Source organism: Caenorhabditis briggsae, assembly GCF_000004555.2.
Source record: "Caenorhabditis briggsae complete genome, chrIV, whole genome shotgun sequence".
Taxonomy (NCBI): domain Eukaryota; kingdom Metazoa; phylum Nematoda; class Chromadorea; order Rhabditida; family Rhabditidae; genus Caenorhabditis; species Caenorhabditis briggsae.
In genome coordinates this window covers 4618045-4645593 of record NC_013487.2, presented here as the reverse complement: position 1 = coordinate 4645593, position 27549 = coordinate 4618045, and the positions used below count along the sequence as shown (strand labels likewise).

General features: G+C 37.5%; 4 protein-coding genes across 4 annotated transcripts; 3 read left to right on the top strand and 1 right to left on the bottom strand.

Moving 5' to 3' along the window:
• Positions 1-1705: 1705 nt before the first annotated feature.
• CBG21734 lies at positions 1706-11698 on the top strand (the record flags this gene model as incomplete). Its single annotated transcript, XM_002632928.1, is given in 15 exon segments — positions 1706-1750; positions 1813-2042; positions 2347-2767; positions 3012-3171; positions 3749-4210; positions 4429-4550; positions 4553-4733; positions 5973-6074; positions 8299-8642; positions 8745-9236; positions 9283-9662; positions 9709-9944; positions 10502-10795; positions 10860-11276; positions 11568-11698. Coding segments are annotated over 15 exon segments (4017 nt in total), but the record flags the coding sequence as incomplete, so codon positions are not given.
• Cbr-col-119 lies at positions 6503-7372 on the bottom strand (the record flags this gene model as incomplete). Its single annotated transcript, XM_002632929.1, has 1 exon — positions 6503-7372. The coding sequence occupies one exon, from the start codon at positions 7370-7372 to the stop codon at positions 6503-6505; it is 870 nt and encodes a 289-aa protein (XP_002632975.1).
• A 1545-nt stretch (positions 11699-13243) lies between the features above and the next one.
• On the top strand, positions 13244-17359 carry Cbr-nstp-1 (the record flags this gene model as incomplete). The annotated part of the gene is made up of 6 exons (XM_002632930.2): positions 13244-13317; positions 13365-13581; positions 13629-13769; positions 13818-13985; positions 14035-14186; positions 17155-17359. The coding sequence occupies 6 exons, from the start codon at positions 13244-13246 to the stop codon at positions 17357-17359; spliced, it is 957 nt and encodes a 318-aa protein (XP_002632976.2).
• Positions 17360-18234: 875 nt separating this feature from the next.
• On the top strand, positions 18235-26473 carry CBG21737 (the record flags this gene model as incomplete). Its single annotated transcript, XM_045235221.1, has 6 exons — positions 18235-18240; positions 21935-22045; positions 24016-24228; positions 24333-24663; positions 25723-26132; positions 26411-26473. The coding sequence occupies 6 exons, from the start codon at positions 18235-18237 to the stop codon at positions 26471-26473; spliced, it is 1134 nt and encodes a 377-aa protein (XP_045097372.1).
• Positions 26474-27549: the final 1076 nt, after the last annotated feature.

Genomic DNA, 27549 nt, shown 5'->3' with positions numbered 1-27549 from the left:
TCACGAGAAGTACATCATTGACCGACTTTTCGAGAGTGAACACATCGCTAGATAGGAAAACAAATTTTTTACTCATCGATTTTTTTCACTTTTTCGACCTAAAAAGGTAATTTTTGAGTGCAATTGAAATATTACTGAAAAACCGCGGTTTTCCGGTTAAATGACAAAAAAGCTGCTACAATTAATTGTTCGCCTAACAGAATTAATTTTTGACCTGATAAGGTAGTTTTTGACATAAAAATAGAAAACTGTTAATGTAAAATATTAGTATTTTGTCAGTTCAATCGCGAAAAAATCCGATTTTTAGCTTCGATTTCAGGATTTTTCGCAAAAATTTACTCATCGATTTTTTTGAACTTTTTGTGAATTTTTCTACTTGAAAATATAAATTTTCAGCAAATTAATCCAGCGAAAAATTCCCGAACACCTGTATTTTGGCGGTTTGGTGGCAAAAAATCGCTAAATTTTAGTTTTTTGGCTTAACAAAAGTAATTTTTGACACATAAAACGTAACTTCTGGCAAGTTTCCGATGAAAAATTACTGAATATTATCGTTTTTTCGGTTATATGGCGAAAAAACGCACTTTTTTGCTCAGATTTTCAGGATTTTTCGCGAAAATTGACTCGTAAAGTTTCAAATTTGGAGATGGGCGGTGATTTCGTGTCGAGATCAATGCACATCGAAGCATGCGGCTTTAGACGTTACGGTAGAAAATTTAAAGGAACATTCATCGAAGAGGTGGGGTTACGAGACGAAAAGCACGGAAATGTTTTTTTTTCGATTTTTGAGAGCCATTTTTCGTTGTTTTTCTCGAAAAAATCAGCTTTTTCACTGATTTTTTCGCTAAAAATCCCAAAAATGGCTTTTCAGACAGTAAATACACTAAATTTCAACACTTTTTAGGTTTGTTTGTCCATTCCGGAAGTCTCTTCCACAACAAAAAACAATCGATTCATTTTAATTTTGTCTGGAACTTGAACGGATGAGTCAGTAGTCGATAAGTGTATTATTAGAGAGCAAAAGCGACGAATAACATCCATTTTTTTTTCTGTGGGCGACCCATTTTGTGCTTTTTTCGGAAAAATCGTTTTCCATTGAAAATTTCAAAACAAACAGCTGACTAAAAAAACGGTTTTTTGCATAACATGGAAAAAAATCGCTTTCATAATATGAGTGCGACCAATCATCATCATGTTCTCGCTTCTCTCTATCTCTCGTATTACGAGAATTATATGATAGATAGCTAGTTTTTATCAGTCGGAACACATGTCAGAGAGCTTTTTTCCTATTTTTCCGGCTTTTTTAAAGGCGCATAGAGCTTTTTTCTCCCCAATTTTTTTTCTAGTTCGCTTTTAGATCAATGACATCAGTCCTCCTGAATCATGACGCAAAAAGTTTAGACTACCAATCCACGTGTCGGACCCTTGTATCTTTGAAAAGCAGGGTCACCTGCTCGTTTCTCTAATCCTCTCACTCTCTCAAATACTACTACTGGATGGAAACATGGCTTTCGGGGTTGTCATGTAAATCGTATTTTGTTTTTTTCTTTCCTTACTTTTTGCTATATCTCGTGTCCCTTTAAACAAAACAAAAACATTTAAACACGATATAGAATATTCCAGACACCCTCCTCCCCAAAAACCAGAATCACATTGGATACGAAGTAGGTGGCAGGAGCCCCCTCCACCACGTCTTCTTCTTCTAATGTTGATTGCGTTTCTGGCTGGGTTTTTGTGCGGTTGTGCGCTGGTGAGTTTTTGAAATTATTCGAAATTCCCGCTTTTCAAAAATTTGAAATTCTCGATTTTCAGCTCCTCGGAATCCTCTACGTCTACATTGTCGATCCATGGGGTCAGCCAGAAAGCCAACCGCAACCGCCGATTGAACAATATCGGCAGGTGCAAGTGCCAGAGGAGATTCGAACGTTTTTAAAGTCTGGAGAAGATGGACAGGGGATTTCTAGATGGGAATCGACGAATGCGATCAGTCTCCTCTTGCATATGCTCTTTCAGGAGCACAAGGATACAAGGGCGTTAAGGAGGTAGGATAGAGGAAAAATTACCGTCAAACCTGCAATAGAAGGGCTTCTACTATAAACTTTGAGCTCAATTATCTCGGTTCCTGGCGAAGGAATAGAAAAGTTGTCAATTGAAAAAAAAACGTTGATGATAATATAACTCACATTTTATAAGTTGACATATTTTTGACATTTCTCAAAGGTAAACGAAGTAATTGAGCTCAAAATTAATAGTGTAGGTGCCCTTCTATTACAGGTTTTGAGGGTATCCTTTTCTGGGTCATGAATCCTTTAAAATCGCTCAAAAAGTCTCGATTTTCCCTTTCAGATGGGTTCATAAACGTCTTCAAATGGAAATGAACGACATCGCCACTCGCTCCACGGCCGGGCGTTTGATTCAAGAAATTCGTATTCGAGAGCTATCCCTGGGCACGAAATTCGCAACGATTAACTCGATTCGAGTGGAGAATGTTGAGATGGCAGATGATAAAAATACTTTTGAGGTAATTTTCATATTTGAAAAAATCTCAAAAAAAAAGCTGAAACTCCAGAAAATCACATTTGTCCTGGATATCGACTATTCTGGCGGATTCGAGACCTCTATCGACGTATCGACATTGCTCACCAAGAAAGCGAGTTTATCAGTGAAAATCACCAAATTAACTGGTCTGGTCCGTGTGGTTTTATCACGACAGCCATATCATTATTGGACGTTTTCGTTTGTCAATCCGCCAGTTTTTGAGACTGATGTGAGTTTTTTTTCTGAATTTTTAGCTTTTCTTAGCAATTAAAATCCATTTTTCCCGAAAATTGGATATTTAAATCATCGAAAAATTCAAAATTTCAGTCGGAAAATTGCTTAGTTTTTTTTTTTTTTTTTTTTTTTTAATAGTTTTGAAAAATCTTCTACTTCAGTCTGAAAATTTTCAATAGCAAAAACTCTTTTTAGTGAAAATTGGATTTTCGAATAATCCAAAAATTCCCTAATTCCAGATCAACTCTCAAATCCAAGGACACCAACTGAAACGGCTGATTCCAATCATCAAAGAAGCGATTCGTCGATCCCTTCAAAGGAAACACGTATGGCCGAATTACAAGATTCGCTATCGACCGTTCTTCCCGAATCCGATATTCCAGGCATCGCCTCCGATCAGTGAGTTTTCAAGACCCTAAATTTGAATTTTTGCCTTAAAAAATCGTTTTGGGCAGCCAAAACTTGAAAATTCGGATTTCCCGGACATTTTTACCTCGAAACCAGTTTTTGTGAGACGAGATCTTGGAAATTTTGGAAATGTCTGTAGTTTGTCGTGAAGTCTGATGTATCAGTTGGTTTTTCGCACAGAAATGGTGCTACAGTATTTCAAAAAGATCCGAAATTAATGTGAACGCTTTCGGATTACTGTAGTACCGTTTCTGTGTGAGCACTAACCAATACATCAGACCTTACGACAAATTGCAGACTTTTCAAAATTTTGACGTAAGGCCTATTGTATTGGTTAAAGTTCGCACAGAAATGATAATACAGTAATTAATGAAACCCCTTAGTGCTTCCAGATTACTGTAGCCAATACGCCAAACCTTACGACAATATGCAGAAATTTTGAAAATTTTGAGTTTCAAACATTAGGGTGAAAATGCCCGGGAAATTCGAATTTTAAAGTCTTAGCTGCCCAAATTGCTTCCACAACTCCAATTTATTGATAATCGAAAACTAAACAGAAAAATTCCAGACAGCTTCACGCATATCAAAATGGAAGGAGGAATGGAGGTTACTGTACTCCAATGCTCTCGCCTCAAAAACGCTCTACTCGAAGACCGAACCAAAAACTACGAGATCTACTGTACCGTCGCCATTGAATCTCGTCCCATCGTGCAAAACGAGGAGCAAGGACACGTGGTGAATGTGCTTCTCACCTTCTCCCGTTATGACGTGGCAAGTCCAATTGGGTTGGTATTCGATAAGAACGTACCTGCGACTACGGGATCCGCGAATCGAGCCGTCCGAGTTTGTACGGTAGAGGATAACAGTTTGGCTGATAAGGCGGCGTTTAAGCCTGGAGATGTGTTGGTGGCAATTAACAATGTGCCGATTAGGTCGGAGAGACAGGCCGCGAGATTCTTGCAATCAACGACGGGGGATTTGACGGTGCTTGTGGAAAGGAGTCTGGATGATATTGATGAAGAGGATAAAGGTGAGAGAATATAGGCCATAAGATTCTAGTTTAGATTCTAGACGTGTTTATCTAGTTTAAGACATAGATTTTGGTCGATTCTTGCAATTGCGCGTCAGAATTCCAGATGGTGTTTGCGTACGCATCTGATTCATAAACTCGAAAAATGTACGCAAACACTCTAAAGATTTGACGCGCAATATCAAAAATTCGGTTAGCTCGGTCAGGAGAAATTTGAGCCTACATATTAGCTAGCTATGTTAGTGTGTTAGCTGAAACTCAGAATGAGGATAATAGGGATCTAACAGATTTTGGTTTGCCATTATTGCTGTATTCACTATCTAACTCTTGGTTTTCTATTTTTTTCACTCACCTGTTCTCCCAGAACCAACTGAAATCGTGGTGAGTGCTGTTCGTGATATGGACACTGCTGATACCACGAGCCTAGTCAGTACAACATCAGTGACAACGAATGATAATACCAGGGATTCGATAAGTGAGGCGACAGAGGTGACAATGCGGCCGACGGAGGGAAGGAGTGATGGTATGTGTGTAAGGAGAGGAGTTGTATGGTTTCATATAATTCATGCATGATAGAGAGATGATGTTCGTGTGGGAGCCAGAAGTATATTTCATTATCCTAGAAGGCTAGCAATCACGCTCCATAGATAATGTTTTAGCTGCTGAAATAGTGAGAATTTTTTAGCTTGTTAGGCACTACAGTAACCCTAGGTTAGTTTTCAGTCAATTTTTGTCATTTTAAAGTCTATTTTTAAATCAATTTTAGCCTTTCTTGAGCCTATTTTTGACGGATTTTCTGCCTATTTTGAAGCCAAATTTTGACGTATTTTTATCCTATTTTAGGCATTTTTGTGCCTATTTTTAGACATTTTTGCCAGTTTTTAGCAGGTCATTCAATTTAATCTTGTTTCCAGTCAATTTTTAGCCAATTCTTGCTTTTTTTAAAGCCAATTTCAAGCTAATTTTTTGATATATTTTTAGTTAATTATATTTAATTTTTAAACAAGTTTTTGTAAATTTACAGCCCATTTTTGCCTTATTCTAAGCCTATTTTTGACCAAGTTACCTTTCAGTCAATTTTCAGATCATTGTCGACAATTTTTGTTTATTTTTTAGCCTATTCTCAGTCAAATTTCGCCATATTTCTAGCCAATTTTTTCGACATTTTTGCCTATTTTCAAGATTTATTCAGCTTATTTTTCATCCAATTTTTGCCTAGTTTTGCTATAGTTTTAGTCATTTTTTGCCAATTCTTCAGCGAATATCTCAGCCAATTCATAAGTGAAATAAAGTCAATTTTGAGCCTAATTCAGCCACTTTTTCGGCTTATTTTAGCCTTATTTTAACCATTTTAAGCCTATTTTTAACCCTATATTCGCTATAGTTTTCGTCATTTTTTGCAGTATTTTTAGCCAGCTTTAGTCAATTTTCTTACCATTTTTAGCCTTTTTTTCGCCCGTTCTGTGGCTTTTTCTAGTCTATTTCTAGGCTCACTGCCATTTTCTCTACTTTTCTCAATTTTTGCTCTTTCTATCTATCCCTTTTCTATTTTTATTGTCGCCTCATGAACTACAACGTGCCAACTGTTTGTAGTCAAACATATGTGTATGTGTGGAGTGATCTATTTTGCCCCTGTTCTTGAGAAAAAAGAGATAGACAAAAGTGTAATTTTGTGTAACGAATCCACTTGGTTCGACATTTTTATTGGAATGAACTCCTTGGGAATCAAACATTTTGGGGAAAAAAATTCTGAAAATTCCAGCAAGCATATTGGCTGCCCGTCGACGTCACAGTGTATCGAATTTCGAGTCATCGGCAGTGGACACGAATACAGAATCGGTGGCATCGTCGATTTTTGGACTAGGTAAGGGTTTTCTGTCTGTGTAGCTGTTGGTCCGGATGTCCAGAACAATCACTAAATATGAGACTTTCCCTGGGTTACTGCAGCTTCAAAAAAGTACTAAGAATTATTTTTGGAAATCGACGGCTTTCTTGGGTTACTGTAGATTTGCAAAATAGAAAATGACTGAACCTCCGGGTTACGGTAGGTTCAAAAAATGTCAAAAACGAATTTTCGAACTGAAAACACTCCAGACCAATCATTGAACGTCTCCTTGGGTTACTGTAGATTTGAGAATTTTCGAACTAAAATCACTTTATTAAATAGACATTCAAGTTCTCCAAAAAAAAGGTATTTTGCATGTCATGTTTTAAGCAGCGGGCGGAAATTTATTATAAAAAAGAAGCAAAAAAGCGGGGGCAAGACATTTAAATTGACGGCAGAATGTGACCTTAACGACGGGATCCGTCCTCGAAGAAGACTCCTCCATCGAGAGCACAGTACTTTGGACACACTCCCTTCTCTCCTGGATGTCCATCGCGTCCTGGCTGTCCTGGACGTCCTGGTTGTCCGTCTCTTCCTGGCTGTCCTGGCTCTCCGTTGGCTCCCTTCTCTCCTGGTCCTCCTTGAGCTCCGTCCTTTCCTGGCTGTCCGGCTGGTCCACGTGGTCCTGGTTGTCCTGGACGTCCTGGCTCTCCTGGTGCTCCTGGCTGTGGCTCTCCGTTGCGTCCGTTCTCTCCTGGTGGTCCTGGTGGTCCTGGCTTTCCGGCTGGTCCTGGTGGCCCTCCTGGTCCCTTGTTTCCTGGCTGTCCGTTCTCTCCGCCTGGTCCTGGTGGTCCTGGTGGTCCGAGTGGTCCCTTGTTTCCGGATGGTCCTGGTGGTCCGGCTGGTCCTGGTGGTCCTTCTGGGCATGGTTTGCATGGTGGTGGAGTGATTGGCTCACATGGCTCCTTTGGTGGACGTCCTGGGTTTCCGTTAAGTCCTGGTGCTCCTGGCTTTCCTGGGCGACCGGCGCGTCCCGGGGTTCCTGGTGGTCCTTGGGCTCCTGGCAGACAGCATCCCTCGCATTGTCCGTTGCCGGCTTGACGAGCGGTACGGTTGTGAGCCATGGCCATGTCTGGGATCATGTTGACGTCTCCCCAAAGCTTCTTGGCCTCAGCACGGCACTCAACGATCTCGTGGTGCATGGTCCTGCGAGCGTGATGAATGTAGTTGTAGACCATTGGGAGAGTGATACAGACCGAGAGGACTGCAATGGTGGAGAAGGTCAAAGCGGCATAACCGACGAATCGGTAAACCTTGATCTTGGAATCGATCTCCATGGCTGGAGTGGAATGATTACTAGTTACCCATGGCAAGCCTTTTATACGAATTTTTGTTCAAATTGTGGAATTCGTCTGACTCTCTGACACCTCTTCTGTTGAACAGTGTTTCTCATAAGGAAGTTGATTGGGTTACTGTCCAGAAAAACCAAAGGGATAGGTTGAGGTATCATACCATTTTCTCTAAAACCTCTTCATTCTCAACGCTATTCGATTAGTGTAACAATGGCAACTAGGTAGCAACTGCCTCGTTAGGTCAGAAGAGAAGAGAAAAATGATGGAAAAGTTTGATAAGGGAAAGGAAAAAAAATTAGAAAAAAAAGAGAATGTGTCGTTGACAGGGGAACTATAGAACGATGGTTTCTGATGAGAACTTTTCAAAATTGATTGAAAAAAAGAAGTCAAAGCGATCAGAAGATCAGAGGACCGATACACAGACAGACGGGCTATAAACGGGTCCTAGTCCCTTTTAGGATCAATGCTTTCTAACCAACTAAATTGGATATGATAGAAGAACTCAAGAACTACAAAATGATACTAATTGGAGTATTGAATCTTTGTTTTATGGCTTGTAACTTTGCTCATAGTCAAGACACGGTAATCCAAATACTATCACTTTGTAGAGCTGATAGAGTTCTATCATATCTAATTTAGTTGGTCTGAAATTATTGATCATGAAAGAAACTATGGCAGGGGCCGTTTCAGGCCCGTTATCAAGTCTGAATTATAATCTCTCTGTGTGTCGGNTCGTCCAGCTCTTTGATCTTCTGCTGACACTTTAAGGATAATTGAATTATAGTTTGAAAATTGAATTTATACACAACCAAATGTGACACCAAAATAGGTTCTAGGCCAGTTTTCAAGTCTGGATCAAAGTTCTGGACGAACCGACACACAGACAGACTATTCAAATCTATAATTTCCAGACGCCCACAAATTCGACAAGCCCCCATCCGTCTCTGTCCAACGTGCTGAAAGTGCTCGTGTGCCTCAACTCCTGATCAGCCAACCCAGTTTTGATCTACGACGAACCCAATCGGAATCTCATCTGGACGCCAAAGTCATCGATGCTGTCCTTTCGAGTTCTGCAGATTTTGGAATGGAAAATTCGGTGGAGGATGAGATCAAGATGCTTCTAGTCGGTGATTTGAATCGAAGTGCTTCGGCTGGAATGGATCCACAGCTCCTTGGAGTTGCTCCGAAAAAAGATGACAAGGATAAGACGCTGACACAAGCGGATGCTGCAAAAGGATTGGCTCTGTTGGCTTCGGTGAGTAGCTGAATTAGCAATCAGCTGATCAGATATTTGTTTTTTTTTTCCTTCGAGACAGAAAACGGAAAGTACGAGAAACTAATTGAATTGGTCATTTCGCAAACCGGTTCTGTCGCATCGCTCGCTTCGATGAATTCGAACCGAACGGACAACACGGGAACAGAGGATAATTGTGGCGGTGACGACGAGGAAGCACATCATCAGCTTCTGGAGAGAAAGCCAAGCACGAGAAAAGCGAAAATTCAAGCGACATTCGCAGCTGGAAAGAAGAAAGTTCTAGATCTAATGCCCCAGAAACGAAAGCTAACGGATGCATCGCCAGTGGACTTCAATGGAGAGAGCATTGAGATTGGAGCGGACGCTGGATCGATGTATGATACAGATCGAGAACCTTCTGTTGGAAGATCCCCCATGGCAGCTGTTGGAAAACGAAAGGAGAGCCCCTCGGAGGATAAGAAGGAGAAGAAACGGTTGAAAAAGAAATTGTCAGAGTCGCCGAAGGCTAGAAGATCTGGAGCATCGCAGCAGAAGGATCAGTCTCCGATGACAACGATCAAGGCGAGGACGACGAAGTGTGTGCAGTTTCAGAAGGTAATATTTATTGATACACTTTTAATACGCCTTTAAAAAGTTCCAGGATGTCATGTGGGGTCAGTCTCTTCACTTTGAACTTGACGCATCCGCTGAGCACACCACCCGGAGCACAATTCGCTATCTAAACGTTACGGTTCATGCTAGAGAAGTTCGACCAGCTGGATCACCCAACACCTCCGCATCCTCCATCCCCAGTGTCACGCCTTCTACTCCAGATAGTCTCGCTTCTTCCTCTACAAACACTGAAAATTCGGCGGCTCCAGAACCACCGAAACCCATTCTATTGGGAAGTGTCTCCCTATTTGTGCCACAATTGATTGACGACTGTCGATTGACACTTTCCAACTGTCATCGAGAGGTTTTCCAGTTGAAGCAGCCGAATTGCACGGTGACACCGCCAGTGGCAGCCGCCAATGAAGATCCGTAAGTTTCCAACAACTATGAAAATCTAAAAGTCAGTTTTTTCCAGAATTTTCACCGAATTCTCTCGTCATGCTGGATTCGATCCACGGTTGTGCTTTGGAGACATCACCCTTGGATTTCGATATTTTCCAGATGGTTTTCCATCGAATAAGGCTATCAATTCTGGCGATGATAGTGAAGATGAGTGGCACAGAGTTGAGGCAACGTCGCCGGGACGTCCATTCTCGCCACCAGCGTTTGCTCCAGCGACTCATGAGTGGAAGGTGTGGATGTGTAAAAATGGTGAGTTTCAATGAAATGTACCGCGGTGGCCTAGAAAATACAACTTGAAAAAGCTAGGCCACCATTTTGAAATGGCTTTGAAAACACACTTGGTGAATAAAAGACCACTTCTAGGCCATTCACCATGGTGGCCTAGAATATTCGTAATGGGAACGTTAGGCCATCATTTTAAAATGGCCTAGAAATGACCGAATTGCCAGCTAGTAGGTTTTCTAGGCCATTTACCATGATGGCCTAGAAATGGCACCTTGCAAAAGTTATGCCACAATTTTCAAATGACTTAAAAGTACACTAGGAGAATAAAATACCAATTCTAGGACATTTACCGTGGTGGCCTACATTTTGCAAGTTAGGATTTCCTAGGCTACCATGCTTAAATGGCCTAGAAATGACTTCGCTGTCAACTGGTGTATTTTCTAGGTCATTTTGACATGGTGGCCTAATTTTTGCAAGTTGAGATTTCTAGGCCATCAACTTTTATGACCTAGAAATAGCTTGATATTCAACAAACTCTTCCAAAAAACATTGTTCTCATGATCCTAACCTTTTATTCCCAGCCACCACCTGTGCAATGTGTCGTGGAAAAATCTGGTTCCGTACGGCTTCCCAGTGCTCTCGATGTCTTGTAATCTGCCATAGTAAATGTGTCGACAAAGCCAATAACGGAGGCATCGCGTGCTCCCCACGACAGATTCCTTCTCCGACCAACCTTCCACTTCCCGACGATTCTCGTTTCGAAGAGATTTCTGCGAGTGAGGTAGAAGCGGCGAATACACCGGATCACGAGATCGAGAGGAATGCGTTGCTCATGCAATCGCCGTCCACGTCATCTATGGCGTCTTCAATGACGAGTCCAGCACCTTCGGGATCTTGTAAGTGTTCAGAAATGTTCTAAAATAATCTGGAAATTTTCAGTGGACACTCCTGAGACCTCAAAACGAGCCAAATTCCGAAAAGTGACCGAAAAATTCGCGTATTGGAGAAAAGGTGGAAAGAAGACGGAAGGAACCCCGGGAAGACGAGACACCACTGACATGGATCCCGACGCAGCCGAAGCCGACCGAGATAGCCCCATGGCTAGTATCCAGGATGTTCTCTCCGATGTCCTTCCAGGATTGGATGGCTCTCCGTTTATCAGTGGACTCTATTTCCAGCCAGGAAACGCCTACAACGAACAGACGATTCGGAATGCGAAGCGACTGGGAAGAGAGATTTTTAACGAGTTGCCGCCTGAGGAGAGAGTCAAAAAGATCAATCTGCAAATCGATCGGATTCAGACGGCGATACGGGAGACGAAGGATGATCGGTTGAGTGTGATGCAGAATGATGGAGGTAGGGTTCAACTGGAAAAACCGGATATTATAAAAATTAAGCTGATTTTGAGCCTATTTTTAAGTCTATTCTCAGCTCATTTTCAGACTATTTTAAGCCTATTTGTAATCCTATTTTTAAACCAAAAAATGAATCATTTTGAGCCTGAAAAGGAGCTATTTTAGGGCCCTTTTTAAAGCCCTTTTCCTCTTATTTTAGGCCCGTATTTAAGCCTATATTTAAGCATATTTTTAGCTCATTTTCAGACTATTTTAAGCCTATTTTATAGACTATTTTAAGGCTCATTGATAGTTCCAGAATCATCTTCCAAATTCCAAGGACTCGATGAACGCCTTCAAGCTCTTGCTGTCCTGATGCTCCACTATTGCTCAGCCTTACAAGATTGTCAATCCGGAAGGAATACTCCGAATCCCCCCGAGGAGCCTCAGGTAGAAAATAATCATTATCATCATTTCTAACCACTCGAAAAGTCTCCAGATGAGCGACGACCACCCCGACCGCCACCCCGACCACCCCGACCATCTTCAAAATGAGGAAGAGGACGACGATGAGGAGAGTGTGGTTGATGAGGATACTGTAGTTGCTGATGTTCCGGATGTCGTTGAAGCGATTTGAAATACAATTATTTTCTTTGTGCCAATCTCCATATCACTTTTTTTTCTTCTTCCCCCAATTATATCATTTTCTTTTTCTTGTTGCTCTGGTCTAATTTCAAATTTTGCAGCCGAAAATTTAAAAGTGGGCGGAGCTTAGGTACGGTAGCAAAACTTGAATATTTCTCCCAAAAATCCGAAAAAATAGCTTAAAAACAATGACATTTTTCTCGAGTTTTCCGAGAAATTTGATTAATTTTTAACTGTCTTTTGCTCACAAAAATCCGGGGAATCAAGCCCCGCCCATCTGTAAAGTTTCGACCGCAGATTGAAATTAGGATTAGAGTAATATTCCAATTTTTTTCTTCCACTGTGATAAGAAAATTCTTTTCCCAAATCTCGATGTAAAGACTTTTTCCCAAAAGTATTCTTCACCTTTTTTTCTTGCTCTCCTTCCCTGTGATTTTTATTATTATGCATAATGTGTCCCCTTATTTATTGAGAAACCCTTCAATATATTATGAGCATCCCACTTGTACGTTTCATATAAATCCAATTTATTTTATTTTTGTGTTTTCTGTGTTCGGCTCGACACACTTGTGATCTTTTTGTGACATATAATGCATAATGTGAAATTCGTCACTTTACAAAATACTTAACAATCGAAAAAAGGAGAAGGGAAACCAATAATTTCTGGCAGCTGCATTTCTTTTCGGCTCTATTTCTGTCCCCTCCGCGCGCTTTTTTTCTGCGTCCTGCGTCTCATGTTCTCTCTTTTTGCTTAATGCCGCTCAGACTTGCAAGGCTTCCATTGATTTTTTCAATTTTTTGCGAGAAAAACAGGGGTTTCAGCCTAGAATTTTATGAAAATAGCCGAAAATTTGAAAAAAATTACAAAATTTTCCAACTTTTTTGGTGAAAAACTGGGTTTTTTGCTTGAAAATTAGTGGAAATAAGCTGAAAATTGAAAAAAAACGGTGAAAATTCGATAAATTTTGCTACAGTAAGCCTGCTATTTAAAGGCGCATAATAAAGTTTTGTAAATTGAGTCGCGCAACTATTTTATTTAAAGGTGCACGACTAAAAATTGTGAATTGAGTCCCGCAACGATTCAGATACTGTAGCTCAAAGGCGCATACCTAGAATTTGTAAATGGATTTTCGCAGCGATTCAGCTACTGAAAAAAAAGTTCAATTTTTTCGTTAAAATTCTCGATTTTTTCCGATTTTTACTGAAAATTATTCAATTTTTTCATTAAAATTTTCGATTTTCTCGGATTTTCATTGAAAAATTTCAATTTTTTCATTAAAATTCTCGATTTTCACTGAAAATTGTTCGATTTTTTGATTAAAATTCCCAATTTTTTCCAGAAACATGGCGGCGGCAGTGATCTCAACGACGTTATTCGGCTGTGTCGGGTGTCAAGCGGGCATTGAGTATTTGCAAACGTACTAACTTTCAAAAAATCCTTCCAGTCAAGATTTCTAATTTTCAGATATGTTAAAAACAGTTTAAACCTCATCACATTCTCCTCGTTCATCTTCACCGCTACCTACGGACTGATGTTTCATTCGAAATTCTTCACAGTGCCGAATCGAATACCAATCAAATCGTATGCGAAAATTGTAGCCATATTTTTCACAGTCAACATGGCCAACAATTTAGCACTGAAGTTTGCTATATATTTTCCGCTTTTTATCATTTTTAAATCGGTAAAAATCTTTAAAAAATTTGTTAAGCGGGAAGTTTAAATTTTTAGGGCACACTTCTGACAAACATGACAATGGGCTACATTATACGAAGCTATCGGTATAACTTAAAACAAATTATCGCTGTGATAGTAGTAACCGCTGGAATTGTGATTTTTACACTGGCAAGTTATGAGCCGGGCGCTGAAAATGTGGGTTTTCAGATTTTTAAAGGTGCATTCAACTTTTCAAGGGTTCAGATTCGTTCTGGAATCGACTCCAACTCGTGGACCATTCCCGTTCCTCCATTCGTTGTTGGAATTTGTCTTTTGTCATTTTCTCTAATTCTCAGTGCATATTTGGGTCTCTATCAAGAGACTTTCTATCAGAAACATGGGAAACACAACGAGGAGATGATGTTCTATGTGGTAGAAAAATCCGAAAATTTGAAAAAAAATATTCAAAAAACGATTTCAGCACTTTCTGTCGATTCCAGCGTTCGCGTTGGTCGGCGACGAAATGATGCCGGCGTTCTATGCGGCGAATAAGACGCCGTCGTTTGTTGTAGCTGGAATTGATACGGTAGTTCCATCGGCGTGGATCTATATTTTTGCGATTTGCCTTTTTCAGTGAGTTCTGAAAAGAGGACCTAAAAATTACGAATAAAATTCAATATGATAAGTTTTTGAGAAATTTCAAGAATGCAAAATTTAGAATTTCCGCGAAAATTGAAAAATCACAAAGTTCTCAGTTCTAATGAAGAGAAGATTATTAGGAAAATTTTTTTTTCAGAATTTCTGAAAAACCCTTAAAAAGTCGAAAATTTCAATTTGAATTTTTTTTGAAAAATTTAAGAATTTAAAAAATCGAAATTTTGAAAAATTTTATTATTGAATTTCTAAAAAAGAACTTTGATTAAAATTTGGATAACTGCGATTTCTAGGATTTCCTGAAAATTTCAAAAACGACAGATTTTTCAAAATTTTGAAAATCAAAAAAAAAACGTCCTAAATCGTCAATTTTTAAAGTTTTTTCTTTGAATATTTCTAGAAAAAAAACTGAAAACCACAGAATTCTCAGAATTCGAATTTTTGAACAAAATAATTTTTTGGAAAATTCGAACAGCTTCAAAAAGTTCGAAATTCAAATTCCTTCAATAAACATTTAACTTCGCTATTTTAACTAAAAATTTTCGAAAAATTCAAAAATCTAAAAAATTACAAAAAATTCTAGAAAATCCACTTATTTTCGGTGAAAAGAAAATTTTTGAAATTAAAAAACCAGTCGGTTTACGCCCCTTCGGGGCTTAACCTCCTGGCCTCCGGTTACAGTACCCGTAATCTTATAAAAAGATTTCTCCACTTTTATTCAGGGTCTCAAAATTGAGAGTTAAGAATTTCAGTGTTTCTGAAATGTCCACTTTTAAAGATAATCAGGATTTTGAGCTTTTAGTTCTGAGATAAGTGAATTCGAAATTTTCGAAGTTCAAAATTTCAATTTTCTTACAAATATTAGTTTGGCAGGAAAGTAATTGTCCCTTGTTTAATTTGTGAATAATACAAAAGCAGGATCAATCCAAGATTAGCAGTATGTACCGTCGTGGTCCACGACATGTTGGCAATGTTCAGATAACTTGTGGAGACAATACCTTCAAAAGCCAGCTAGCCGCGAATCAAAGTATTCATTTTTCCTGTTTTTCACATAAATGCTGCAAATTTTCGTATTCTCTAGATGAGGTTGTATCTCTCCGAATATCCAATAATCTGATAGAGCTCAGTCTGGACTATAAGTAGGTGAGGGAGAACGGTCCCGCTGAAGCTGCTCAGGTCTGACTTGACTGCAGGTAAAAAATGAAAAAACCTCATGTTCACGGAAAGTCACGCCGTACCTGAGCCGCTTTGGCTGGACGGTTCTCCTTTACCCCCGTTAAAGACCTGATTCAGCTCTATCAGATCATTAGTTATTCAAAAGTATACAACGTCATCTGGAGCTTAAGGACTTTAACACACTTGATGCATGAAAAAATGGACTGGAGGGATACTTTGGCTTGCCACTAGATGGCTTTTGGAGGGATGGTACCCACAAGTTACCTGAACATTGCCAACATGTTGTGGATCACGACGGTGCATATTGCTAATTCTGGATTATTCTTGTGTTTGTGTTATTTACTCATAAAAAATGGGCAGTTACTTTCCTGCCAACCTAATAGTTCAAAAAAGATTAAATTTTGGGTTTCTGTAATTAAGGAATTCAAACTTTAAATAGGGAAGTCAATCTACGTTTTTTTTTCAACCTTCTTTAGTCGAAATCTCGGAATTAAAAAATCTGAAAACTCAGGATGTAAGAATACAGAAATAGAAGTATTTAGAAACTGGAATTTCGAAAAGTTATATACCGAAAGTTCAGAAACTTACGAATTCGAAAATTCGGAAGTATCTTTCTCAATTGTAAATCTCAGATCATAACTTTGAAATTGTGGAGTTTTTGAATTTACTGAATATCGAGAAGTTCATGGATTCAGAAAGTCCAAGGCCAGTTTTAGAGTTTTAAAACACCCAAAATGTTCGGAATTTTGGAATTTCGACTTTCAAAATTCTACTATTTTTCCGTTTCTGATTTTTTTTCTCATAACTCGGAAATCGTGAAACTGAGGAAATGCGAATTTAAAGATTAAGAATCTTAGGTATTCCTGAATTCGGTAATTCAGTCATTCAAAAAACTTTTTGAAATTAGCCGCATCAAAACTAAGAATTCTGAAATTGTATAGGTAATTCAAATTCCCAGAATCTTAGAAGTTTGATAATTACTAAAAATTTTTGGAACTCAGAAACCGAATTAAAAACAAAACGAAATTCGGGAATTCGGCAATTCAAAAACTCTGGAATTCTGAAGCTTTAAATTTCTAAAGAAGGGTGAATCAGAATCTCAGAAGTTCGAACGTTTGAGAATCAGGAAACTCGTGAACTATAAAATTTTACAATTCAATGATTTCAGAAAACTGAAACTGGAAAGTTGTTACTGCTCGCAAACTCTCTATCATATAACCTTATGGCACTTCTCCAGACCGTCGCCCTAAATCATTTTTAAAGCTTTGGTTCTTTCTTTGCGGTTGCGGGATCTTCAGCTTTTTGTAATGTTATAGGACCGTCTGCTCTTTATTAAGAATTTCGTGGTATTTGAACTTGCCTCTGAAGAAAGAAAGCGCAAAATTCACCGAATTATCTATCAAATTCTTATCTGAAATTTGCTGGTGGCACCAAAAAAAACGAAAAACTTCAATAACTTTCCTATCAACTTGAAACTAATGAAACTGGGAAAATCATTGCTAGGATTTCATTCAAACCGATTGAAAAACAGTCGGGCATTTTCATATTCATCTCTGAACTCTCTACAAAAAACCAAAAAAGTTGTCACCGAGCGGACTCGAACCCGCATAGCGCGGCCAAAAGCATAGTGCGTTAACCGCTACACCCAGGTTTCAGCTCAATAGGTTAACTTTGAGTGGGTTAAACGGAACGCGACATACGCGACATAGTAATGATTCCAAAAAAATAATTCAAATTTTTCAAAAAATGTTGAAAATTCCAAATCTTCCAGATTCGGCTGCACCAAAGGCGTCTACATGCTCTCCGCAGTCACCACATCGCTCAACGTCACGATGGTCCTAACTCTTCGAAAATTCTTCTCCCTCTTAATCTCATTTTTCGTATTTAACAACGCATTCAACATGTTTCATACAATTGGCGCCGCGTTCGTCTTTATAGGCACTTTTTTGTTCTCCGTGTCATTTACTCGTTCTTGAAGTTGTAATTGAAAAATGGACTCTGTCATAGTTTCTTTTAAAATCAATTTTTGGACCAACTGAAGTAAATATAATAAAACTCGACGAGTTCTACAAAATGATACAATTTCGATTGCTGTATCTTTTCTATGAACAATGTTACAAGGCCATAAAGCTGTGAGACAGTTTTTGGCTTGTAAATTTGTTCATAGACAAGATACAGTATCCTAGTCAGTATCATTTTGTAGTACTCATCCAGTTCTATTGTATCTAATTTAGTTGGTCTGAAAATAATGATTCTGAAAGAATCTATGGTAGGGCCCGTTTTCAAGTTAAATTGAAACAACGAGAATTACTGTACACTTGTATAGCTTTGTGATGTCACAGAACAAAAAATACATATAAAAATACATATAATACCAGCTGTCCTCCTATATTTGCCCTCAAACCAAAACTAGGCCACACACTCATGCATTGTTGATGCGGATCTTTTTCAATTCAAAACCCAAAACGAGAGAGAAGGGGAGTAGAAGAGACGCAGACACAGGGTGAAAACGCCAGTTGGCAGGGGGAGAGAGCGACTCTTCAGGATGCAAATTTATCGATTTCTGGGGGCTCGGGGAGCATTTGTTGGTGTCTTCTCCGTTATCGAAAACCTTATCGTTTTTGGGTACTACCACACCCTTTGTTTCCACGTATAATTAGGTCTTCGCCACTCTTCTTCTCTGCGTCTCTTTTCCTGATTTTCCGTTTCTCGATTAGAATCTCGAAATTCGTGGACTTTTATTGAATTGGACTTCAGCTAACGGTCTCCTGACATACAATTTTTCTCGAGAATATTCTACAAAAACATGGCTGAGCAACGAGATAATAATAATATAATAATAGGAGAGAAAATGGAGGTAATTAATTTAATTTTTCGGGATTTGTACGGTTTTTCATGGTTCTTCAAAATTATAAAGAAACTATTTCGGTTAGAAAACTGGGAGATTAGAAACTTCATGAAACTGGAATATTTTTGGAAAAAAGTTTTATTTGTGATGAAATTGCAGCTCGAAGATTGTCAAATAATCTGAAAGCCTAACTATATAAACTTTGTGAAAAGGAAAATTTTTTAATTTGAAATTTTGAGAAAAAACTGGATTCACATCTAAATTACTGTAATCTCAAAGCGATGCCGAAAATTTTGGTTCAAATATGCATGCGCCTTTAATACAGTAGCCCAAATTTTCAGTACAGTATCAATTTTAAGCTATTTTTCAAATTTTTTGTCGATTTTTAATAAATTTCAGTGATTTTTTAAGAAGGAAAAAAGACTAAAATTAGTCGAACATCGCCAAAAATAATTGAGAAAAAAACAAGCCAGAATAATTATCAAAAAGAAACCTACAGTAATCAAAGTCGCATGGAGTTTTGAACGTTTTTCAATTTCGCATTTTTTTCAGAATTTTCAAGTTCGATTTTTACCTAATATGCCCGTTAACGCAATACAGAAAGTCTTAATATTTGTAAAATGACATAAACTTGAAACTGTTAAATTTTAGGCAAACTTGAATAAATCCAGAAGTTCAAAATTTTGAAAAAACTTTTTCGGATTCTAAAAAAAATTGGCTTACTGTAACTGAAGCAATCGTCGTGAACCCTATTATCAAACAGTCAACTTTGAGCCCATATATCTCATTTCCTGTAAAAGATATCACAAAGTCGTCAACTGACAAAATATTGTTGATAACATGATAAACATTTTGTCAGTTGACCACTTTCTGATATCTTTGATAAGAACCGAGAAAAATTGCCTCAAAGTTTGGAGTACCAGAACACACGTACCATGCCTTTGTTCAACCCAAATCTGAAAGTATCCCGGAGCGCACTTACTCTGTCCTTATTCAACCCTAACCTTCCTATTATGAGCCCTATTGTCCTAGGAGCGCGTTCTCAACATCTTTGAGCTCTTTCTCTTCCTTCCTCCGTTTTCCTGTTTCTATGACAATATTTCCTCTCCTTATGTTTCTCCCTGGGATGCTACTTCCATTTCTCTCTTCCAAAAATAAGAAAAATCAAAGCTACTAAAAATGAACTGCTCATTTCAACATATTGAGGTAAATTTAAGCTTTTATGGGTTTCAAAAATCCCCAAATTCATTTAAATATCTTAATTCAGATCTCTGTTTTCAATCTACAAACATTCTTTTGTTTAAAGAATGAATCCAGAAAAAGCCGTTTGTATCGTTCATTAGGATCACGGAATTCAGATTAGATTCTTTGAATTTGCGCCGAGATTGTAGAAAAAGGGAACAGGCAACTTTCTCTTTTGGTTATCCATACTTTATATCTGAATCCCAATTCATTTTATGTCAGTGGTAATGCTTACTAACCAGTCAAGATTTTCTAATATTTCTGAAATTATTGGAACAATGGGATCGTTTAAACTTGAGGTGTGTGTACCTTTTACAAAATATTTTGAAATAATATAAAGAAAACCTTGAAAGCTGGAAGAGTGATTGTTCAAACATCAATTTGAAATTTTTTAAATTGTCCGTTTATCCAAAATGTGTTTTTCATTTTTAGTGGATTAAAAACCTTGTCAGTGTAAACCAACTACATTAAACAATTTTTTTATATTACAAGATAATGTGGTGCATCTGGAACAGTAAAATTTAATTTTTTTTCAAGGTTCCCGCCCAACCTGGGAATTTTGAACCACTATAACTAAGCAGGGAAGTCGTTTCAGAAAGTGGTTGAGAATTTGCTAATTTTTTGACAGTGGTTAGTTTTCGCCCTTGTAAATCTCCTGTCAAAATCTGTATATGCACTTTTTCCAAAAATGCTGAAAATTTTCGTCTGAAAGTTTCCGAATCCTTAACCATTGTTAACCTCACTTTCCTCCCTTGTTTCGCCTCCTGGGAACCTCCGGGGAACACCACTCACATGAACCCCCTCGCGCCCTGTTGGTAGTAGTGGTGTTATAATCTGGAGGTCTGGGGTTCAACTCCTTCGTTTTGAAATTACTTCTTGCTTTTTTTTTAAAATCAAACTTCTATGCACCTATTTCGGGCGTCAAATAAGTTTTTGACACTAGTTTTCGTGTTTCTGCCGAATAGTAATCTTTAAAAAGCAGAAATCACTAATTTTTTCGAAGTTAATTATTTCGAATTTTTCAAAGTTTTTGGTGGTCATGTGAAATTTCCGATTAAATCTTTTTTTTGCTCGAAGTTTCTCTATTTTTGTACAGAATGTATTTTTGTGAGTTCTTATTTGTTGAACATGGTTTTCTAGCCCTTGTTCGACTCAAAATCCGTCGAAAAACAGTGATTGAAATGGTCGAAAATCGAAAGTTGACAGTGAACCATAGTGATTTTGCATTGAAAAGCTAATAAAAAAATATTTTCAAAAAAAAACTCAGTTTTTCTGAACGAGAACATGCACTCTTTCGTTTACCCTTTCAGTTTTCGGCTGCGTATTTTATATGGTTTTTTTTTCAATATTTAGTCCACGAGTTCAAGTCCTCGAGGATCTTAAGTGTAAAGCAAAAAGTTATTTTTAGATATTCACCCATTACAATTTATATCACTGTTTCGAAGATACTGTTTATTTGACTAGAAACATACATTTTTATTCTTCTCAAGACACGAAAAAAGGTTTTTAAAAGTTTCCAATTTCAATTAAGAACCTAAAAACTGTAACTTTTGAAAACGTCAGGGAGACTCTCACTCCTAGTTGAATTCTCAATTTAGCTGTAAATCTAAAACTAGATTTTTATTGTTTTCAGCTTTTCGAGAATATCTGATTTCATAAGAATTGGGTTTCTCAAATTTTATAATGTTTCATACAATCTATATGAACGACATGAACCTTTTGTACTCATTAAAAATCCCTAGGAAAAAAAACGTTATTTATTTAATTCCTCCCAAAACTGAAAATCCTACGACTTCTCTAAAATTGTCGAAAAAACGGTTAATTTTCAGTTTTGGTGGGAATTCGATTGAAAATACGAGAACCTTCTATCAGTTACCAGGACTGAGGGTTTTTGCTTTTTTCCGAGATTTTTTGCAAATTTATTCTTTGTTGCTATGTGAATCTAGATACTTTTTACCAATTTTGTTGCCATGAATTTTTTTTGGTCGGAGTCTTGTAAGATTTACATAGAACGTTTTTCAATTTTTGGAAAGAATATGCAATGTAAAAACTATTTCTATTCAAAAATTTAAAAATATCCCGAAACAGTATCAAACCCTTTGTACCAATGTTCTATTGATACAGCCGCATTGTCCCGTAAGAGAGTCAGAGCGCATAAAATGTACATCCATATATGTAAAGTGCCACGTTCTACCCTTCCTCTGTCTCTTTGTATATCTTCCACCTTCTCTCTTTTTCATCTCCATAAACATCAACGTGTCGTTTTTGTGCGTTTCGGCTGCATACCTAAAAACAGATTCATATCTATCCGACTTCTGATTTTCTCTCTATTTTTTTCTAAAACATTAAAGAAATGTCGAAGGATGGAGAAACGGTAATTGAGTCCTTTATGTATCCCTATTGTCCTGCTAATAGGGATTCGGGTTCCCAATATTATGATCTAAATTTCTGTAATTTTCAGGGTCTCGAAGCGTGTATCGGACAGAGTCACGAAGTGATGACCACTCCAGCAGCAGAGTTAGCGGCATTCAGAGCACGCAAAGTGGCTCTGATAACTGGAATTTCTGGACAGGTTCGTTTTTCGGGGACACAGGACACATTACTTCATAGATAAATTTTTGGATTTCAACATGTCGGTGAAACCGAAATTGTTTTAAAATTTCAGAAAGTTGAGGGCGTGGTCTAGGAGGGCTATAATATTCTAAAAATCCGTTTAAAGCTATTATGTCAATCTTAATTATGGCGCAGGTCCCTGAACAAAAACCACCATAACTTTCTACCGTTTTTATTTGGTAAGAACAAGAGGAAAATCGTGAGACACCAATGACTGCTCAAAGTTTCAAAATTTATGTATGCTTCAAGTACGTTGAAAGTTCAAAAATGTCTCACAAAAATATGTCTGAAGTTGTCTACCAGCCGCAAAATAGTTCACATGCAAAATTCGATCTACCGTTTCTCTGAAATTGAAACAAGCAATGTTTGACAGTGGAAATTCTGAAATTTTGTCCTATTAATGAAACTACAATTTTCCAAAAGTTCTGGATACAAAATATATAATTTTTACGCGGTTCCGGAGAGAAGTAGATGACAGCCCAAATAGCGTAAAACCTGTAATAGAATAGCCCTACACTGTCAAATTTTAGATTAATTTTCTTGGCTCCTATGCGACTTATTAAGAATATGTCAACTGCCAGAACACTTCTGATATAATGAATAGCAATTTACCAGTCGGTTTGAGCCCCCTCTCGGGGGCTCAAACCAAACCTCCTGGCTTCCGTTCACTGTATCTTACACTTGAATTTCTAATGTATAGATTTTCCCCTTTCCGAGTCCCCGAAACTTCCAAGTATTTTAACTTTAAATTTTGGATGTCACTAATATGGGAATTTCTGGATACTCGTTTGGAGTTTTCTAGAATGTTCCGGAATGTTCTGGAACTTTATAGAATTTTCTGGAATTTTCAGGAATTTTCCAGAATTTTCTGGAATTTTTGAAATGTTTTAGAATGTTTTGGAACTTTCAAGAATTTTCTGATACTTTCTAGAATGTTTTGAGGTTTTCTGTAATTTCTTGAAACTTCTCGAAAGTTATGGAACTTCTCGGTTTGTTCTAGAATGGTCTGGACTTTTTAGAATGTTCTGGAACTTTCTAGAATGTTCTAAACTTTCTAGAATTTTTTTGGAGTTTTTTGGAATATTCTCTTTTTTTCTAGAATTTTCTGAAATGTACTGGAATGTTTTGGAGTTTTCTGAAAAGTTCTAGAATGTTCTGAAATATTCTAGGACATTCCGGAGTTTTCTAAAGCTCTCTGAATGTTATAGAATTTTCTAGAATTATCTATAACCTCTAGAACTTTCTGGAATATTCTAGAATTTTCTGATATATTCCAGAGTATTTGGGAATTTTCTAGAATATTTCGGAATTTTCAAGAAGTTATTGGAATGTTCTGAATTTTTAATGCCTGTAGACAAAAGAAAAACACTAAAACCACATTTCCAGTAGGCCAAATGTTCGAAAATGAAGTGTTTCACCAAAAAAAGTTTTTTTTTCAAACATTTTTAATTTTGGAGATTTGAGCTCAAACTCTGTAGGACGGACATAGATAGGTCAAAAAACCGTTTTGCATAATTTTCTGAAGTCTTAGTGAGTTTGAGCATAATTTTGAAAATTTCGATTCTCAACCCTATAGGTTCCCTGTTAGCTAGAAGGCCCAGGACACCATGGGCATGAAGCACTCGGCAGTCCATGACTACATACCACACACCACTATAGAAGTCCCATGTCCCTTTGAGGTATTCAAGTAAATGTCCAAGACACACAGACACACACACAGACAGATAGAAAAGTTTCATTAGTAAGAAGTAGATTAGTTGACAACTTTTGTATATCATCAACAGGGACCGAGATAAACTGGCTCAAAATTTAAACCCCTTTTTTCAAAAATTAAACTAATTTTTCTTAACGAACCGTTTAAGAGCATACTTTCACTATCTCTTTCCCACCCTTACCACTTTGTCGAAACAGCAAAAAATACAATTCCAGGATGGCTCCTACCTTGCCGAACTTCTTCTCTCCAAGGGATACAAAGTTCATGGAATCATCCGTCGTTCGTCTTCTTTCAACACCGCCCGTATCGAACATCTCTACAGTAATCCAATGACTCACAATGGAGATTCTTCGTTCTCTCTTCATTACGGAGATATGACCGATTCGTCGTGTTTGATCAAGTTGATTTCGACGATTGAGCCAACTGAGGTAAAGAGAAAAAGCCTCGAACAATAGGCTGATACAGATAACTGACAAAAATCATGTTTTCGAAACATAAAAAAATATTTTTCCGCAAATTTGAAACATTCCAGGTATACCATTTGGCTGCTCAGTCCCATGTCAAAGTCTCTTTTGATCTTCCTGAATACACTGCTGAAGTAGATGCCGTCGGAACTCTTCGTCTTCTCGACGCCATCCACGCGTGTCGTCTCACCGAAAAAGTGCGTTTCTATCAAGCGTCGACATCGGAGTTGTACGGAAAAGTACAAGAGATTCCACAAAGTGAAAAGACTCCGTTCTATCCAAGATCACCGTATGCTGTTGCTAAAATGTATGGATACTGGATTGTTGTCAACTACCGAGAGGCTTATAAAATGTTCGCATGCAATGGAATTCTCTTCAATCATGAGAGTCCGCGTAGAGGTTTGTTGCTTTATAGAGTCTGTGAAGCAAGATTGGAAAGGATCAGAAGTTTGCCACCATAAGAAATTTTTATCTACCTGTGGAAACAGAAAAAATCGGATCTTTATTCCACCGTGAATTTGTATTAAGAGAGCTTTTTACGAGCCCGCGTAGAGAGAATTAAGAAAAACAGGACATAATGCTGTATTCCAATCAAAAATTTCCAACCAGAAGAAGTATATACCAAACTGTTGGAACAAAAAAAAATATCAAGTTTTTTTTCACAAAAAAAATTGGTTATATTTCTCACTCATTGAAACTCGTTGGACTTCTCATTTCTAACTTTCACCCAAATTATCTTACTTTCTATAAGAGATATCAGACTTTTGTCAACTGATAAAATGTTTGTCATAATATCATCAACACTTTCTAGTTTACAAGTTTTGTTAATTTTTATAAAATTCAGATAGTTGAGCTCGAAGTGAAGCGCCGTTTTAATACGGTAACTTTGAAAATATGTACATACACCCACTTTTGAGACAAGTTTACTGTGTTAGGTATTCACCAGAATTCATGAAGAGGAGAGAAATAATATGAACCTTTTGAAACATTAAATAAAACCTAATTATTTTTCTGAACAAAACCCTTTTTGTAATTACATAAGCCATAATTTTGTGTTAGATTACATTTGACCCAATTTTTCTCTGTCCAAAAATCTATGAATTGATAAAATGTTCATCATAAAATCAGAAATAGTTTGGTAGTTGAAAATTTATTGCTATCTTTTAAATTAACCGAGATAATAGAGCTTGAATTGGAGTGGCATTTTATTAGAAGAGGGACGGCAGCTTTGGAAGTATTTAGATACAGTTTGAAAAGTGAATTTATAGTTGAAACGCGTTGGACGAATACTAAAGAACTGTTCAATTTGAAAAAGAAAATACCAACATCTTGAAACAGAAAAAAAGATTACTGTAGGAACTTTTCATTCAAACTCTAAAGCTTTCTTACATGCTTTACGGTAGAAATGCTAAACATCTTTCGAAATTAAAACCGCCTGCAGTAATCTTATCTTTCCAGGTGAGACCTTCGTAACCCGTAAGATCACTCGCTCCGTCGCCAAAATCAGTCTTGGTCAACAAGAATCGATTGAACTCGGAAATCTGAGTGCTCTTCGTGATTGGGGACACGCCCGAGAGTACGTCGAAGCAATGTGGAGAATTCTTCAACACGATGCACCAGATGACTTTGTGATTGCGACTGGAAAACAGTTCAGTGTCAGAGAATTCTGCAATTTGGCATTCGCTGAAATCGGAGAAGTATTGGAATGGGAAGGAGAAGGTGTTGAGGAAGTGGGAAAGAATAAGGATGGAATTGTGAGAGTCAAAGTGTCACCAAAGTATTATAGACCAACTGAGGTTGAGACGCTTTTGGGTAACCCAGAAAAGGCGAAGAAGACGCTCGGATGGGAGGCAAAGGTTACTGTACCGGTGAGTATTTTACGTTGAATCAGTAATGTATATTCAAGTTTGATAAAAAATAAATGCCAGTTTCGAAACAGTAAAAGTTGGAAATGTTCTAATAAATATAGACGCTCCAAATCCTTTCTATCATTCTTGAAAAAGTTAGGCCATTCCTTTTGATGGATTAGAAAATTTATTTCAAGGAAGTTAGGTTATCACCTTGACCAATTTATGGGAATACCAAGAAACTGTTCAAAAAAGTGGCATTCTTTTGCATTATTTTTCAATAATTTTCAATTTTCCAGGAGCTCGTTAAAGAGATGGTCGCCAGTGATATTGCACTCATGAAGGCCAACCCAATGGCTTAATCACCTTCTAATTACCTCTTTTTTGCTTTACCCCTTTCAGATACGTTCTTAAAACTTTAATTCTAATTTATTGATGATTTCTGTGATGTGTGCATGTTTTTTTTCTTGGGACCTCTGGGATATTTTTTGTCATTTTTAGCATTAATGAAGTCATAAATGTTTGGGAAAAGAGTCCCTTTTGTTTCATTAATACGAGACATGATAAGAAGGATCTCGAGAATAAGAAGCCAGTTTTCAACGAGATTCTAGAAGAGATTGATGGGTTTTCGATTTGGGGAAGAAGGTTCGGGGAGAAGAAGGAGGGGATGGGTTACGGTAGACATTCTACAGTAGGAATAGAGAAAAAACAGTTCAGAAAGATCGAAACTATTGGATTCTAATTACAGGATATCAACGGAATTAAACTACATGGAGAGCGTGAAACAGAAATTAAAGTAAAGAACTTGAAACAGCGAGTAAATTTAAATTGAATTCAAAATTCACAGTTTCGTACAAGGAAGACATTTAATTTGGGAGATTATAAATAAATTTAGAAAATGTGGCAAAAAGAAAAGGAAATTTGCGTTAGATAGACCCTAGAAGGTCTCGTCCAATTGATCAAGTTGATATCCTTTTTTTGCAAGATATCAAAAAGTTGTCAACTGACTAAGACACATTCTCTGTCATCCTTGCTATTTTGAGCATTTTTTGTGTTGAAACCACATTTCTAGCTCGTTTCCTTTCAGCTGAAAATTTAGATTTTTTCCCGATTTTGAAAAAAATTACTGAAAATCTGCCGTCGTGTAAAATTTTAACATTAGCTGAAAAAAGATAACATCAGATTTAGATCCGGAGTGCAAAATACCACTAGAATACATTTGTTTGAAATTGAATATCCTGAGCAAAAGGCGAGTTCTAAGTCAAAAGTGCACAAAAATGAGGGTTCACCAATACATGGCAACTAAAATTCGCCCAAAATCGACCCTCTCCAACTTTGATAAAATTTTCACCGAGAACTAGAAACTTAACAAACTTTGGTATTTCGCGGATATTCATGAATTGAGTGAAACTGAGATTTAAAAAAATTCGCCGTTAAT